General features: G+C 34.8%; 1 protein-coding gene and 1 long non-coding RNA gene across 2 annotated transcripts in view; one reads left to right on the top strand and one right to left on the bottom strand.

Annotated features, from left to right (window-relative positions):
• The window catches only part of LOC107717156 (uncharacterized), a 3,915-nt gene extending 1,586 nt beyond the window's left edge, over positions 1-2,329 (top strand). The window contains exons 2-3 of the long non-coding RNA XR_001637289.1: positions 351-507; positions 1,632-2,329. This is a non-coding gene — a long non-coding RNA (uncharacterized LOC107717156). The remainder of the gene's footprint in view (positions 1-350; positions 508-1,631) is intronic.
• Positions 2,330-3,691: 1,362 nt separating this feature from the next.
• tbxa2r (thromboxane A2 receptor) lies at positions 3,692-16,268 on the bottom strand. Its single transcript, XM_016523841.1, has 3 exons — positions 16,177-16,268; positions 9,447-10,303; positions 3,692-5,490 (listed from the first exon to the last, which is right to left on the bottom strand). The coding sequence occupies exons 2-3, from the start codon at positions 10,260-10,262 to the stop codon at positions 5,149-5,151; spliced, it is 1,158 nt and encodes a 385-aa protein (XP_016379327.1). The 5' UTR covers positions 10,263-10,303; positions 16,177-16,268; the 3' UTR covers positions 3,692-5,148.
• Between the last annotated feature and the right edge of the window lie 647 nt (positions 16,269-16,915).

Genomic DNA, 16,915 nt, shown 5'->3' with positions numbered 1-16,915 from the left:
TAATCCACAGCACTCCAGTCCATCAGTTAACAGCTGGAGAAGACAAAAGCTGAAACAAGATGTTTTTAACTAAAATACTATCCATAATAACGCTTCCTCCAGTGAAAAAGTGGTCTGGTCTGAATCAGGAGAGAAATCTGCACAGATCAAGCACTTGATTATGGACTCGTATTTTCTCGATGGATTTGTTTTTTTGTGCAATCTCCAGATGTTAACTGATGGACTGGAGTGGTGTGGATTATTGTGATGTTTTTATCAGACTCTCATTCTGACGGCACCCATTCACTGCAGAGCATCCATTGCTGAGCAATGTTACATTTCTGATTTTGTATCTCATTCGTGTCTTACAGCGACTACCATCGTGGAAGCCGGGAGGAACAAGAAGAACCCGGATGATTTCGCCGAGGCGCTCGACTCCGTTCTGGGTGACTTCGGTTTTCCTGACGTCTTTCTGTTTGACGTTTGGGGCGCTATGGGAGGAGACGTGAAGAACAGACGCATTTAGAGGTAATGCGTGACAAAGATATTTTGTAGGGAAAAAGGTGTTGGTACTGTAGTCAAATTTGTTTTCATAGGTATCATTTTGGTACATTTTTATTGATATTTTTTATTTACATAGCTAAATTTAGGAATTACATATGCTAGTTTTGCAAATATACAAAATCAAATATAAAAAAAATCGATAGAAAAATATTAAATATTATTAATATTAATAATTATTATAATATTAATACATATTATTTAATAGTATTTTTATATTCTTTTATCTACGCTCGTTTCCATATAGATTTTGAAAACAATCTAATTTATTATTTTTTTCTGATTATTCCTTTAACGATTCATTTGCATTTGATCAAAATGTGTGTCAGTTTTCATATATCAGAAAAAAGTACGTGTATTTAGATAATGAATCGCTGTTTATTTCTTGGTAATACATAGCAAATTTATTTAAAATATTAAACATTTTCAGTAACTGAAATAAAATAGAATATAAATATTAGATGAAAAACATGCAAAATAATTTGAAAAACTGTTGCGCTGGCAACCAAATAAAAACAACTATAAACTCTGGAACAATAGAGAAATATATATAAAAAAAATTAAATATGACAAAAGCACAACAAAATTATTAAATCCAAAATTATATATATAAAAAATGAAAATATACAAATAAAATCGAATTAAAAAAATGAATAAACACTACAAAAGTATATAAAAAAATAATGAATTATTAATATTTTTCTTGCAATTTAATTAATCCCGATACATAGTTACTTTTGAATGACTGTCAATGGATGATGCTTTTTAAGAATCACACGTAGTTATGCAATCTACCAGCATGAGCTAACTGGTCCACGCTGACTAACGAAACGTCCAGCCCTCGTTTCATGACTGATATTTGTTGATCTAGATTATATTTGTGTACGGAAAGCACGCAGAAAACACATAAAGCAGGTCATCTCAGGAGGAGTTTATTTACGGGCAGCTCTCAAACACACACACTTACAGAAAACCATTAGCAGGTCTTTATTCCTGACGCCGGACGAACACCATTAGAAGCTAATGGTCAGACGCTACACGCTAACGCTATCTCACACCAGCACATGCTTTTCCTCGTCTGTGTTTTTCAGAGTACGTCAGACATCTGAGAGACATTCAAGCTTGATTTGTGACGTCTGTCATCTGTTTTCATATACACAATCCTCCCAATTCCCACCTTTATCCTGAGGAAGGAGAACGTCAAGGTATTAGCGGCTAATCGGCATGCTAACGCAAACGTCAAGTGTGTAAAGCAGTATGCAGTAGGTCAAACTGTATTTCCCACCAATGTGTATAGCTAACTAGGATATAAACCAATCTTTTAAGTGTTTTACAAGATAACTTTGACTTTTAGAACGTATTATGAACTAGTATATGTTAGCTTAGCTTAGACTAGCCTTTGTTTGTTTTGATGTCTGTTGTGTTATGTATAAATACATTGTGTTACTGGTGAAATGAATGATCGTTTACGATTAATGACAGATCTTGTGACACGATTTAACTTGTGTATATATGAATAATAAATATTTAATAAATTCTATGCACATCCAATGTGTATTTAACTTAAAAATCTACTAAATGTGTTTGCGTATTGTATATCCTGTTTTACAATCCTTTTAGATGACCTGATGTGACATATTTAAATATGTGCAAAGATTAAAAACATACCACAAATGGACTTTTTGTACATTCACACTTCATACACAACAAAGAGAGCAACAAATGGCTCACAAATTTCCTTTAGTCAACGTGAAATCAAAATTGACACTATTTACGTTGTTAAAACAAATTTTTGGTCTTATAGAGTCCAGAAGTAAAAATCCCATTCATTTTCTCCATAAAGGAATTTTTTTTTTTTTTTTTTTTTGGTAAACGTTACAGACAAAACTACTGTGAGCTACGCGGTCGTTATTCAATGGTATATCCACTTCATTTGAACTTTTTATTTCAACTTATTTTTCAAAAAAAAATAAAAAATCATGTTAAACAGCAGAATTCCTGGTGAACAAACTACATTACCCATGATTCTGCAGAAAAATTCCACCAATCAGAGAATGGCAACAAGTAAATAACACAAAAAGAGCTCCCCCAACTCATGAATGGCAACCTCTCTATACTCTCGAACTACTTAAATATTTGTGTACACACACACACACATTTCGCAATAAAATGTACAATATGTTATTTCTATATAGACAATCTATATAAATCAATCAAATCTGATCTTAAATCGTTTTCTATTTCGCCATTGTTTCTAATTCGATTAAGTCATTCGTAATCCTTCATGGGATTGTAGTACTTCAAAGTAAACTATTTTTTATCTTTGTCTTTTTGTCCAATTTTCCAGTACTTTTTTGTTTCAAATCCGAGATTTGTGATTTACCTCGTAGCTTGTTGGTTTGATTGTGGCTCTTAACTCTTTAACGAAGACATTTATGGGCAAAAGGAATGGGAAAAACTCCAGGAACTACTGAAAAATGGGCAGAGCATATTGTACAAAGGCTCCGCCCCATATTTTAACCCCTCACCCTCCAACCAACTGTCTCTTCATCATCCAATCACTGGCTAACTGATCAAATCAAGCCCCGCCCACTTTCCCACTCTCAAAAACAGCATATTACCGAAGGTACTCATTTTAATAATTTAATATGGTTTATTTGCAGCTAGTCATGCTAATGCTTATTTAGCATTAGCAGTCGTAGCCGTGAAATTATTGCAGAACGGAGAAGCCGATATGAATCTAGTTGACATTACTGATCCTTAATTGTTTTCCTGTTAGCCAAGCGCACACTACAAGACAGAAGCTTATCATCATGATTACGGTCTGCGAACAAAAACCCCTTGTTTGTAGCCAACTTTTGTGTGAATGCTATTGAGAAGTCGCAGACACCAGACGTTCACGGAGTCCAAGTCATGTTTTTTTTGTCGCAAGTCAAAACATGGAACTGTTGGCCAAACAGCTCTATAATTAAAAATGACCATAAATCCATGTTGTTTACACACAAGAAACTGTCTTAAGTGTAACTAGCTAATAAGATTCTGTTCGCAGTGAGCGCTAGGTCTTAGCGACGCTGCTTGCCAAAAATGATCTCAACCAAAGATGCAAATACTTAAGAGAACAATTGGCCGAAGCAATCCAAACACAAGAGGGTTGAACAATGATTTTTATGCAGCAATGCTCGGGTTTACATGCGATATCAAAACGGAGATCAAAACAGATTATTCACTCTGACAGCATTTGATGCTAACCTTGTGTCGCCTCACACAAGAATAGCCAAATTTGTGCTGGTAATAATACTTGTTTAATTCCTCAAAAGACAAAAATGTTCCATGACAACAGCAGAAATAAACCAGAATCGCTTTTGTGGTGAAAGTTGCCTGCCATTTTATCCAAGTGTGTGGTCCTCAAAGTCTTTTATCAGAAAGGAAAAGGAGGGTGTTTGTCTGGGAAGCGAGCCAAAACTGCCCAGTCGTCCCAAATCGAGCCCAGTCTGCACTTTTCTACTGTATGTTTTCATTGTAGCCTTTGAGTATACAGTCTTGTCTTTTTATCAGATTTTTAAATACATTTTTGCTTTAAATGAGAGATAATTTTGTGATTTACCTCCTAGTTGGTTGGTTTGGTTCATTGCTTTTAACTCTTTTAAAAATCCCTCTGGAAACAACACTCCAGGAACCGCTGAAAGTGGGCGGGAGCTATTGTGCAAAGGCTCCACCTCCAAAATGACATCATTTCCTTGTTGTTGGCTGGTTTGGTTCATGGTTGGGGTTATCTATTTAACGAAGACTTGAATGGGAAATGAATTGGAAAAAACTTGAGGAACTGCTGAAAAAGTGGGCAGACAGTATTGTGCAAAGGCTCCGCCCCCAAAATGACATCATCAAACACTTATTTTTCAACCCCTCCCCCTCCAACCAAATGTCACTTTTCACTGGCAAAATTCAAGCCCCACCCACTTTCCCACTCAAGCCTTCAAGTTTCTACTGCAAGTTTTTTTATTAAAGCCATTAAGTTCACATTATTGCCTTTTTGTCCTATTTTTAAATACTTTTTTTGCTTTAAATCAGAGTTTGCAATGTTGTGATCCACCTCGTAGCTGATTGCTTTGGTTCATGGATTGGTTAAACTCTTTAACGAAGATTTGAATGGTAAATGTATGTGAAAAACTCCAGGAACTGATGAAAAAGTGAGCGAAATAAACTATAATGGGTGTACTATTGTGCAAAGGCTCCACCCCCAAAACGACATCACCAAACACACTTATTTTCCAACCCCTCTCCTCCAACCACCCATCACTTTTCCTTATCCAATCACCGGCCAACTGGAAAAACCGAGCCTCGCCCACTTTCCCATTCAAGTTCCTACAGTACGTTTTCCTCAACAGGTTCGCTCTCCAAGTTCACGTGAGTTCGCCACGTCTTGAGAGCTCAAATATACGCTTCGTGAGCGTGTCCGACTAGACTTTCTTGGCCAGGCCGGCCGTCAGCAACTCTCCGAAAAGCAATGCACCAACAAAAGTGTTCAAAAGGTGGGTCACGCCCTACATTGGGCGCCACGTTAGACATCGAATCATTAATGAAGTACAAAGTAAATGCTAGTCTTGGCTGCTAAATGGAACTAGATGCCACAGTGGCGTCCAACACATGTAGAGGCATATCCTCTTTTCTGGCTTTGTCTGGATTCAGCCGAATATGATCCAAACGTTCAATCGTTCCTCCGAGAGAGGCGCGTGTGAGCTTGCGGAAGGACGTCGAGATGGTCGGATAGAGGCTGACGATGGAGCCACGGGACCAGTCCATCTTGGGAGCCATGCGCTTCAGTATGGCACGTCGGAATAGGATGTAGACCCAGGGATCCAGGACCTGGTTCCCCGTCGCAAACCGAAGCCAGAGAAGCAGGTGGCGAACGTCGAGCTCGCTGCCCGACAGCACAGTCTGCGCAATAAACACCTGTTGAGAGGAAAAATAACGAGAGTGATGAGAGGAACGCCGAGCGCGAGCCAACGCTTGAACTCCACTTGAGTCAGTCAATGAGATAAACACAATCACTACGGCACAAACATTGCCGTCGCTATGGGCTTTGTCATTTCGAAATGTTTACGAAAACCAATGGATTTTTGCAATGAGAATAACCAGAATGTAACATCTGGGAATGTTGGAGGCAATTTCCAGGAACGTATTTACTTGCATAATGTCGATACTAAATATATTCACCCCCCAAAAATAATATACAGATGTGAAAAGAAATGATTTTCACATCTCTCCTTCATTTTTGGAGTGAATCAAGAAATCTGTCAGGAACATGTTTAGGTCATATTTCACCCCAAAATCAAAAGAAAGAAATTGGAAGTTATTGTTTGTGTAAAAAATGTAAGCCCATTCAGACTTGATTAATCAAATATTTTAATTTCCGCTGTGCAGTTCTAGTATTTGTTGTCCTGTGTTCAATTTATACTTTATTATTTAATTTATAGCAATGTTTCAATTAATTTAAACAAAATACATTAAAATAAATAAAAAATGAGTGGGAAATGAGTTTAATTATCATGCTTAATGGTCATAAAAATAATAAAATAAATATAATTTCAATTTTTTCTTTGAATTTTAGGGTTAACATTTACCTCATTATTGTGAAAAATAAAAGCAAAACAAAGAAAGATACTGGAAATAAAATGAGCCATGTGAGGCCAACAGCAGCTTCTCATTTGGACGCTAGAACGTTTTTTTTTTAGGATGAAACTGGTGAAATATCACATGACCTTTCTGGATATTTTTCCAAATAGCTGCAAGATAACAAATGGGTTTGTTGTTAACATAAACACTTAGCTGTAATAAAGTGAATACACCGATAAAAGTAGTGAAGTAGTACTGAATCACTGACCTTTGCTGAGTGTTCACTTGACATAATACACATGCTCACACACACAAATAAACACAGTGCATTTGGTGGAACATTTACCATGGTGTGTACAGTTTCTGCCAAAATACCATAACTTCTGTAACAATTAATGCTACAAAACAATGCGGGAACCTTATTACTTAAGGCACTAAGGTACTTACTATAACCTTATAAGTCATTAAAATATCTTTATGTACATTAATAATATGCATATTATGCTTATGTTTGCTTGTGTTTGTTTTATTAAATAAAATAAATATAAAATATATAATACAAATAAAATAATATAATGTAATATAAATACTATATTTATTTATAAACATTTATCACAACATAGATTAATATTATACATTTATTTTCTATCATGCATTAATATGTTTTTAACATTAACATAACAAAAATATTATATTACAAAAATATGACATATTATAATATAAAAAGAAATACATTTAGTCATTTAGCAGATGTTTTTATCCAAAGCGACTTACAAATGAGGACATTTAATAATATTTTGTGTTAATTAATTAAAATACAATTTAAATAAACATAAATATGTAAATATTTATGGATTAAAATTTAAACATTTGACAAATAATAATACAAATAAATGGAATAATTAAATGTAATTAGAAACTTTTGTAAAAAAAAATGAATACTTGTGAATATTTTATATCATATTTCAAAAATAAATTCAATTTTAATTTAATTTAGATAGTATTTCTTTGGGTGTTGAATATACAAAGAAAAAATCTATATATGATAAATCTTTATAACATCTGATTTTATTTAAATAGAAATATATTACAAAAATGAACTCAATTTTAAAAGAATTTTTAAATATTAATACTATATATATATATATATATCTCATGTTCATGTTATATAATAATTAATAATAATTATAATATATATATGTATATAACAAATTTATTTTTTTAAATTTATTTTAAATTCTTTCATTTCTGTGATGGCTTTTCATATTTTAGTTTTTGGAAAAGAAAAAAATAAATAAAATCTACACATAAAAAGGTATTTTATTTAAAAAAAATCTAAGAAAGCTTCAATGATTCATAATATAGTTTTTTGCTCTTCATAGAGCAAAAAAGGTTTAAAAACAATCCCTGCCATATAAAAGTATAAAAGTGCCCACAGTCTGAAGAAACACACAGTTGTAGTTCATTTAGCAGACGATTGGCTAGCGATGACTTTGAGTTTTGTTAGAAATAGGAAGTGTGTGTTTGTTGCTGAGGACTTCCTGTTCTTCCCTTCAACAGGAAATGGCTCTTTCCCATGAGTCTTATCAGCAGTTCTCACACGACTCCTTCACGTTCCTCGACTGGCAGAACTCTTCCCGCGTGAGAAACTCTGAACGTGTTATTCGACGAGCAAAGCGTCTGGTCTCGCCATCAGTAGCGCACCTGCGTCGCACAGCAATGTTTCTGCATTACAATAAACGAGACCGAAAACAAGCAGCGTCACGGACAATTATAACCGATTCGGACGATTACAGAAAGCAATTCTTGTAACGTCACACTGCGAGTACAAACCAGATGTTCGCGACATCTGGATCTGAAACGGGGCTTGTTTGAATCTGATACGAACTAAAGTCTGACATGTGCACATACAGGAGGCGTTTTACCTTTTTAGTGGACTTGAGACTGTTCCAAACCTAGTAAGCTGCCTACGTAGGTGCTGCTTTAAAGCCAAACTTCAATGACTCATCCCAGAATGCATTGCGCTGAGCTTAACGAGAAACAACCTGAAAATGGTGGACGAGTTACTGAAAGGTGTCACTATAAAATAGTTAAATGTAAGGCAGTATTTTACTCAATAATTGCATGTGATATGTATTTTTATGCTTATTAGAGTGTTAGCTTAGCCATATGCTAACATCAAAACTCTACTGGAATCAACTGTCAAGCTGTTTATGTATCATTTATTCTAATTTCAATATAGAACTGCACAAAAATGGTTAGTAAATCATTTTTCAATGTTAAAATTATGTTGGCATGTATATTGCTTACATCTTTTGGCTAAACTGTTAAAATAGTGAGTCTTTTGATGTTTACAGATCAGTCCCATTCACTTCTATTGTTAGTTGTATGTAATTTATTTTTAATATATTTTATTATTATTATTATTATTACGATTATTATTTTAAACAATTTTATAATTATTATTATAAATAGGTTAGCTTAATTATATTACTTAATTAAAGAATATTTGTATAATAACAATAATAATAATTATTATTATTATTGGGTTATGTTGATTATATTACTTACTACAAGAATGTTTTGGCAGTAGCAAAATACTAAAAATAATAAAGATATTTAAAAAACCTATAGTAATAATAATCATTATTATTATCTATTATACTTATTTTATTAATATTAATTATTAATTATTTTATAATTATTGCTATTAATGGGTTGGTTTAATTATATTACTTAATGCAAGAATGTTTTGGCAGTATCAAAATAATACAAATATATATATATATATAATTTTACTTTTATTTTAAAAATAATAATAATTGTTGTTATTATTATTGTTATTAATTTTGTAAAATTATTAGTTGAAGTAATTTTATAAATATTGTATTAATAGGTTAGTTTAATTATGGAATGCCATTTTATAATAATAGTTAGGGTTAAGATAATGATGATGATGATTATTGGGTTTGGGTAATTATATTACTTACTGGACATTTAAGTAATATGTGATTATTTATAATAAAAAACTGTAAATATTCCGCTTTATTTCACAAGTTGTACGTTATTATTTTTTTAAAGGAGGGGAAGTGAAAGTTACTTTTTCAACATTTTGCCACAAACGCTGTCGATTTAGCTTAACTGAACCCGTAATACTCCTCTACAGGATTCCTTCTTGGTTACGATGTTGCCTACTTTGTAGGCATCTTACTAGGTTTTGGAAACAGCTCATTTTGATCAGTTGGCCAACACACTTAGTATTTATCAGTTGTCTATGTAGTTTAATCACTCACCAGTAGAGGGCACCAGCAGACAGAGGCGATAGTCATGATCAGAATCAGCTGCACCATCATCTCCACTTCGTAGTCTCGTCTCCGTTGAGCGCTGCCCTGTCCGCAGCACACCCTCAGTAGGGTGACGACGCTCACTGTGTTGAGCAGGAACGACATGGCCAGCGACAGCAAACCCACGAGCGAGAAGATCAAACTGAAGGTCATATCCAGCGGTCTGGAGCTGATGTTGAGGAAGCACCAGGAACCGGGGATCTGGAGATGGTAGCTTCCCAATCCGGCCAACGGTAGGAGACTGATGCAGCCGGCCGTGACCCAAACCATGGCCACCGTCGAACACGCTCTGCTGTTGGACATGGCGGTGGAGCGGGCGAAGGGTCGGTTGATGCCTACGAATCGCTCCACGGCCATCGTGGCGCCGAGAAGCAGCGGGCAAAGGCCGTAGAAGACCATCGACATGCCCATGAAGTTGCAGAAGTGGCAATGAGGGTCCAGTTGGCGCCAGTTGAAGTGCGTAATGTGGAAGGACACCACGATGGACCCGGTGACCAACAGTCCCATGAAGTCGGTGAACACCAACCCTCCGAGGAAGAGCAGGAAGGAGGAGCGCGAGCGGCTCTTGGTGTGGTGGAAGGTCTTGGCCAGAACCACCAAAGCGAAGAGGTTGGAGCTCAAGCCGAGGCCGCTGAAGACCGCCGAGAAGTACGCCGAGGCGATGGTGTGGTTGTGTCTGAAAGGCGGGCTGTTGATGGAGAAGCAAAGCGGAGTCACGTTGCTCGGCGCCGACGTTTTGTCGATGGCGACCAGCAAGGAAACCATGATGGTGACTGCTGAAGATGGGTTTATTTCATTCTGTGAACCTGCGATGGAGAAAAAACAATGGAAATGCTTAAGAAATGTTGCGAAGCACATAGATATATATAGGCAGTGTTGGGGGTAAATCATTACAAGTGACGTGTAATCAGATTACATTTTTTTACGAGTAATCAAATTTTTTTCGCGAGTAATCAGATCACTTTATACTTAATCTGATTATTTTTAATGAATAATCAGATTACATTTTGGCAAGTAATCTGATTACTTTTTAGAGAGTAATCAGATTAATGTTTTTCAAGAGTAATGAGATTACTTTATAGGTAATCAGATTACTTTTTAACGAGTAATCAAATTATTTTTTATGAGTAATCAGATAATTTTTTAACGAGTAATCGGATATTATTTCACGAGTAATCAGATCACTTTATACTTAATCAGATTACTTTTTAATGTGTAATCAGTTTACTTTTTGCAAGTAATCTGATTACTTTTTAGAGAGTAATCAGATTGTTTTTCAAGAGTAATCAGATTGCTTTATACGTAATCAGATTACTTTTTAATGAGTGATCAGATTACTTTTTAAAGAGTAATCAGATTACTTTTTCATGAGTAATCAGATTATTTTTTCAAGTAACTAGTTAAAGTAATGCATTACTTATTAATTTACTTTTTAATTTTCAAATAAGTAGTTCAAATTCCAGTTACTTTTTTCCCATTTATTGACTGACAGCTCTCCTGTCCGCATGTTGAGAGAAATCTCGAGTAAATTGTGTACGCTGTGAACATCATGTTCCTGTAGTTCTAGACTAAATGTGAACATGCATTTACTCATCTCACTTGCACAAAAACAGATTCAGTATTCTTTAAAATGAATAAAAACAATGAAATGCAAACTCTAAATAATGGCACAAACCTGCAATAATAATATGCTAAATAACACAAATATCCTTTATGTATTTAAGCCCATTTTATTAACCAGTGTCTTCGCTGCTGACCTTCGATGATCCAATTCATGATTTCAGATAACATTTGCGTTTCATGTTTTTTTATTGTTGAAGAGTGTTTAACTTCTCTTCATGTAATCCAGAATGGCAGCACAGCTGAAAGGTTTGTTTGAGCTGCGCCCTCTACTGTACAGATGTGAATTTACATTTCCTTCAGCCTGACGCTTATTATACTTTTGGAAAGGGCTTTTACGTTTGCCAAAAGAAGAACATTTTTTATACTAAAAATAAACAAGCAAGCCCAGTGCGGACGAGAAAAAGTAAGTAAACCATTACTTTCCACAAAAGTAACTATGTAACACAATTAGTTACTTTTTAGGGAGTAATGTGATATTGTAATCCATTACTTTTAAAAGTAACTTTCCCCAACACTGTGTATAGGTAGATGTCTTATTAGCCGCTGTTTCGATGGGTCGCTATACGAAAGTCGTCCGCCATATTGGAGTGGTCAAAGCTGGTGCGTGAACATTCGACAGCAAGATGACTGTGTGTCTATTATTACATTTGCATGTATAAATATCTATATCTGCATCAGACTTCAGCAGGTGATATAGCTAAGCTAACAATACAAGAAGAAGAAGCCGTTAGCTAACATGATGTTAAAAAGTTTCCATAGTTTAAAAACCTGTAATATCAAGTTAATACAGATAAAACACGAACCTGTGAAAGTTTATTCCAATTCTTCGGGAAAATACATTTCGGTGTTGTGCAATGTTGTGGCATCTTGGAAAACTCATTGATTTTTACTGTTGGTCGAATGTGGCATACATATCTATGGCGTCAGGATTGTGCACTAACGGATGACTCATTTGGTTCTGAGACATTGTTTTGCTAGCAAACGGAATAAACGAGTCACATCCCTGCGTGTGTTTTTTCCCAACATCTTGTGCAATAGTACAGAATGCTTCATTCTAAGCAGACGTTCGACAGCACACAGAAACTAAAACATGGACTGTGATGGACGAAACGTGCCCATGTAGTGTCCGCCGGCGTTTTAGAGCAAACCGCCATTGACGTCAAGAGGAAACGTCACATATCTGATGAACAATCAGATCTGTCAGATCATACCAACAATAAACAATCCTCGAACATAACATTTGCTGAAATTAAAGTTTTAAAATCATTTTTTAATTATTTTTAATAATCAATAATAATAATAGTAATTATGAACAATTCCTCCATTAACCCAATAATAATAATAATAATAATAATAATAATTATTATTATTTCAGTAAGTGATATAATTAATAAAAATAATGACTATATTTAATCTTTTCATATTCTTATTTTATACTTTTTTATACTGTAAAATCATTCTTGCATTAATATAATTACTGTAACCCAATAACAATAATAATTATTATTACAAAAATCCTTGAATTTTTGCAATTAAACTAAACTATCAATATTAATAATTACAATAATTGTAATTTAATATTTTAATTACATTAGAAAATAATCTTTCATTAGATAATATAATTAGCCTAACCTTTTATTATTATTATTATAATTATTATTAAATAACGTTTTCCATTAAGTAGTTTAATTAACCTATTATTATTATTATCTAACATTTTCCCATTAATATAATATAATGACCTATTATTAATAGTTTTTTATTATCGTTATTATTATTATTAAATGTAATTGTTTATCGATATATTTTACAAAAGCAATATATGTGATTTTAATACCCAGCTACTCATTATTTACTGCTTTAATATACATGCATATTTTGTATTCTGACTTCTGATTGGATTAGATTCATTAAAAGCTGACCGCACATTATATATATGTGCTATGAAAGACTTTATTATTCTGATTATTATTATTAATAAATGCAACTATTTACTGAACATTATTTGCTTATTAGTGTCAATCTTTCAATTGAGGCCACGAGTTACAGTGATTTTAATGCAATTAAGATGGTTTCAGGCGCTCTCCTCATTAATATCCCTTAAACTCACTTTAATGTGTGTCATTGATTGCTTCATTTTGCATCATGCTAAAGCTAACACTGAAAATAATGCATGCTAATGTAAAGATCTGAACTGCGTTTGCAGAAGTTCAGTGCATCTGCATAAAAACATCCAGACTCAGGGATATTTTGAGCCACATCTTTTTTGTGTGTGAAAAACACATACATCCCAAAGGAATGTGAAGTGGATCCACTCCACTTTGGCCATTAAACATGAGTGTCTTCATCCACAAACGCATTCAGATTGATACCTTAAGTGGCGATATTAATCATCAGGCAAAAGCCTAAACATCTGAATACATTCGGTGGCGTTTACACTCGTAATGGCCGTTAATGAGGATCCAGTGTACAGAAACCTGAGGCTGCTGATGGTGTTTGTGCATCTCTCTTAGCAGCGTAATTCCAAAACAAACTTCATTAGCCAAACACAGAGCTTTCCACGGCGCGCTCCTAATCGAATTCCATCAAATGAGGCCCAGAAATCAGCTTAGAGAATGTCAGCGCCAGAGAGTGGGCCGGGAAATCTGCGACCGGTTTGCATGCGTGTGCATCCACATCTAAGGTTTTCAGCATTTGGCTGCATGTGTGGAAATGCAGGAGTGTAAAACATCGGCAAAACAGATGATTTATTAAATATGATTACGGCTGTATGCTGTTTTGTTGTATAATCAGAGCATTACATGATTCTGTATTGTATAAACTCTTATAGAAAATAAAGGTTCGTGCAGGAACTCTTCAAGAGCTGTTTTCAGATGTATGTGTTTGATTGAAGTTTCTTCGGATGAGTGATTTCTGGGGGTTTTTCATGCACCAGAACATGAGAGTTTTCTGAAGAACTAGAGATTAAACGAGACAGGCCTAGACAACCCTCTATGCCGTAGAGCAGTGGTTCCCAACCCTGGTCCTGGAGGCACTCCAACACTGCACGTTTTGCATGTCTCCTTAATCAAACACACCTGATTCAGGTCATCAGCTCATTAGTAGAGACTCCAAGACCTGAAACTGGTGTGTCACATATTAGTCATTTTAACTGAATTTAGGACTGGTGGTGGTGCTTTTTTGGTCATTCAGTGTTTCTGTAAAAAAAAATTGGGGAAAAATATAAGATAATTATACGAATTATACTAGTAAGAACAATATAAAACGCACTAAGGATTAATTCATGAATATTAATCAGGTTGTGTGCTTTCGCTCGAACTGATTTACTGAAATCAAAACAGGGACGATAATAGGTGAGCGCCAGCCAATGAGATTGCCGTTTGCGCATTAGTTCCGCCCACTACCAGAGAAAGCGGAAGTTCTTAATAGCTGAAGATTTCCAAAGGAACGCTGTTATTTTGACAAGAAAAAAACAACAAAGAATATCGTTTACATGTAGCGCGTCAATTCTCTCCGTCAATTCTCTCTCAGTCAGAGTGTTCGGCGAGTGAAAATATATCTGTGCTAAACTTATACTTAGCCTCCAACTCACACACTGGCGAGTAAAATCTGGAGAATTTATTAGCCATTGGCTAATATTAGACATCATTTAGTCGCCCAGAGTGAAGTGATTTACTCGCAATGTAGAGGGTTGCTTGAATAGATTATTATGAAATGCATCAAATGTTAGATAACAGGTTAAAAAACACAAAGTACTACGAGGCAAGGGGACTCAATCATTTATATGTACTTTTTGTAGCCTATATTTAATGTATTATGTAAAAAAAGGCTAATTTTCTCACCCATGCACAAATGCAGCTCAAACTTACTATTAAAATAATATTTAAAATATGTAGCTTATATCATAAAATTATATACCACATACAAAATATTCCACAAATATGACTGTATATGACACAATGTTATGGATTAATTACTCACATATTTGAATTAGATTAATAATATTTTTTGTTCATTTTAATTACTTATATTCATGGAACGTTTTATTTCTAAAACGTTTTAGTTGGACATTCATGTAACGTTCTTTAAATGTTACTAAACGTCAAGCGAACACGCATGTTCCCTTAACGTTCATTATAAAAAAAATTTTTTTAAACTGGACGTTTGAACGTTCTGAAAACATTCATAAATAACATCTTCCTAACTTAATAGAACGTTAGCAAAACGTTCTTAGAACATATTTTTGTTAGCTGTGGGAGTTATCTGATCTTTAACAATGTTCTTAAAACGTTTTCACAAAAACAAAAACGTTTTGTTGTTTTATATCAGTTGATATATCTATTAAAATAAGTGGTTCAAACGCTGATGAACGTCATTTTTCACACTTCTGACTAAAACGTTTAAACTTTGTACTAACGTTACTTACATATTCAATAATGTAGACTTAGTTTTGGCATTGACGCTATTGTGGTTGACAAGTTTACAAAAATAGATATTTTTGGCAGAAATGTTTAGCATCCACAACGCGTAAAACTCCCGCCTAGTACATCCAAACAAACAAAGAAAACGCAACTCCTCTGCGAAGTTTAGTTCCTAAACTAAAGTCAAAAGCGAAACGCACATCAAGACGTAAGATTTTGAACTCAAAACGTAGAATTTTACCTGAGAACGTGTGAAAGTCCGGCGCGCATTCAACAAAAACGTTTTGTTGTTTTATATCAGTTGATATATCTATTAAAATAAGTGGTTCAAACGCTGATGAACGTCAATTTTCACACTTCTGACTAAAACGTTTAAACTTTGTACTAACGTTACTTACATATTCAATAATGTAGACTTAGTTTTGGCATTGACGCTATTGTGGTTGACAAGTTTACAAAAATAGATATTTTTGGCAGAAATGTTTAGCATCCACAACGCGTAAAACTCCCGCCTAGTACATCCAAACAAACAAAGAAAACGCAACTCCTCTGCGAAGTTTAGTTCCTAAACTAACGTCAAAAGCGAAACGCACATCAAGACTTAAGATTTTGAACTCAAAACGTAGAATTTTTACCTGAGAACGTGTGAAAGTCCGGCGCGCATTCCTTCAGTCTGTCGATCCGCGGATCTCAAGCTCTACCTCCCATCACCTCCATCCCCGCTCAAATACACACATGACTGTGAGGATGAGGAGGAGGAGGATGATGATGAGACACACCATCCTGTTCCTCCTTCATCGCCGCTATTCAGTCTCTGGCTCTCCGCCAGAAACTTGAACTGCTAAAATCAATACCAGAAACTCTGATAGCTTTGAGTAGCCTATCAATGCAGTGTGGGCAGAAATGTTCTATGATGTTTCAATAAACAGATGGTCTCTAAATTGTCTGTTTGTGTGTGTATCAACAGCCCAAATGACTTTAATTTTGCATGAGCGGTTATTGGTTCTAGGAAAATGCTTTTGCATCTTTATATTTGAATAATTCAAGACAGTGGAAACGTAAGAGCTTTTTAAAGCACCAGACGCCAGTGACTAATGACTGCTTGTGATCACGACAAACAGATCTAAAGATACTGTCAAAGTCCTTTGCATTCAAGTGAACAACAAACTTGGAAACGTTGTCTTTTAAAAATAAATGAGCCGTCAAACGTTAAGGAACGTTCTCAGAATGTTCTGACAAGGTTCTCTCAAAGTTTTGTTAGCAAACGTTCTTCCAGTTACATTAGAGAATGTTTGTTTACTTGGCTGGTCTTTTCTAACTCGGATAGCTCACGTACGTCTGCAAGATGTCTGTTAAAGAGCTTTTTATCTGGAA

Source organism: Sinocyclocheilus rhinocerous, unplaced genomic scaffold, assembly GCF_001515625.1.
Source record: "Sinocyclocheilus rhinocerous isolate Xijiao unplaced genomic scaffold, SAMN03320098_v1.1 scaffold1351, whole genome shotgun sequence".
NCBI classification, from domain to species: Eukaryota; Metazoa; Chordata; class Actinopteri; order Cypriniformes; family Cyprinidae; genus Sinocyclocheilus; species Sinocyclocheilus rhinocerous.
The sequence above is the reverse complement of the archived record's forward strand: the minus strand, read 5'-3'. Positions and strand labels throughout refer to the sequence as shown.

Coding starts and splice junctions, on each gene's coding strand:
- tbxa2r (XM_016523841.1), bottom strand. CDS start 10,262: ATGGTTTCCTTGCTGGTCGCCATCGACAAAACGTCGGCGCCGAGCAAC. Junction 5,491..9,446: donor TCTGCTGGTGCCCTCTACTG/GTGAGTGATTAA, acceptor TCCTCTCAACAG/GTGTTTATTGCGCAGACTGT.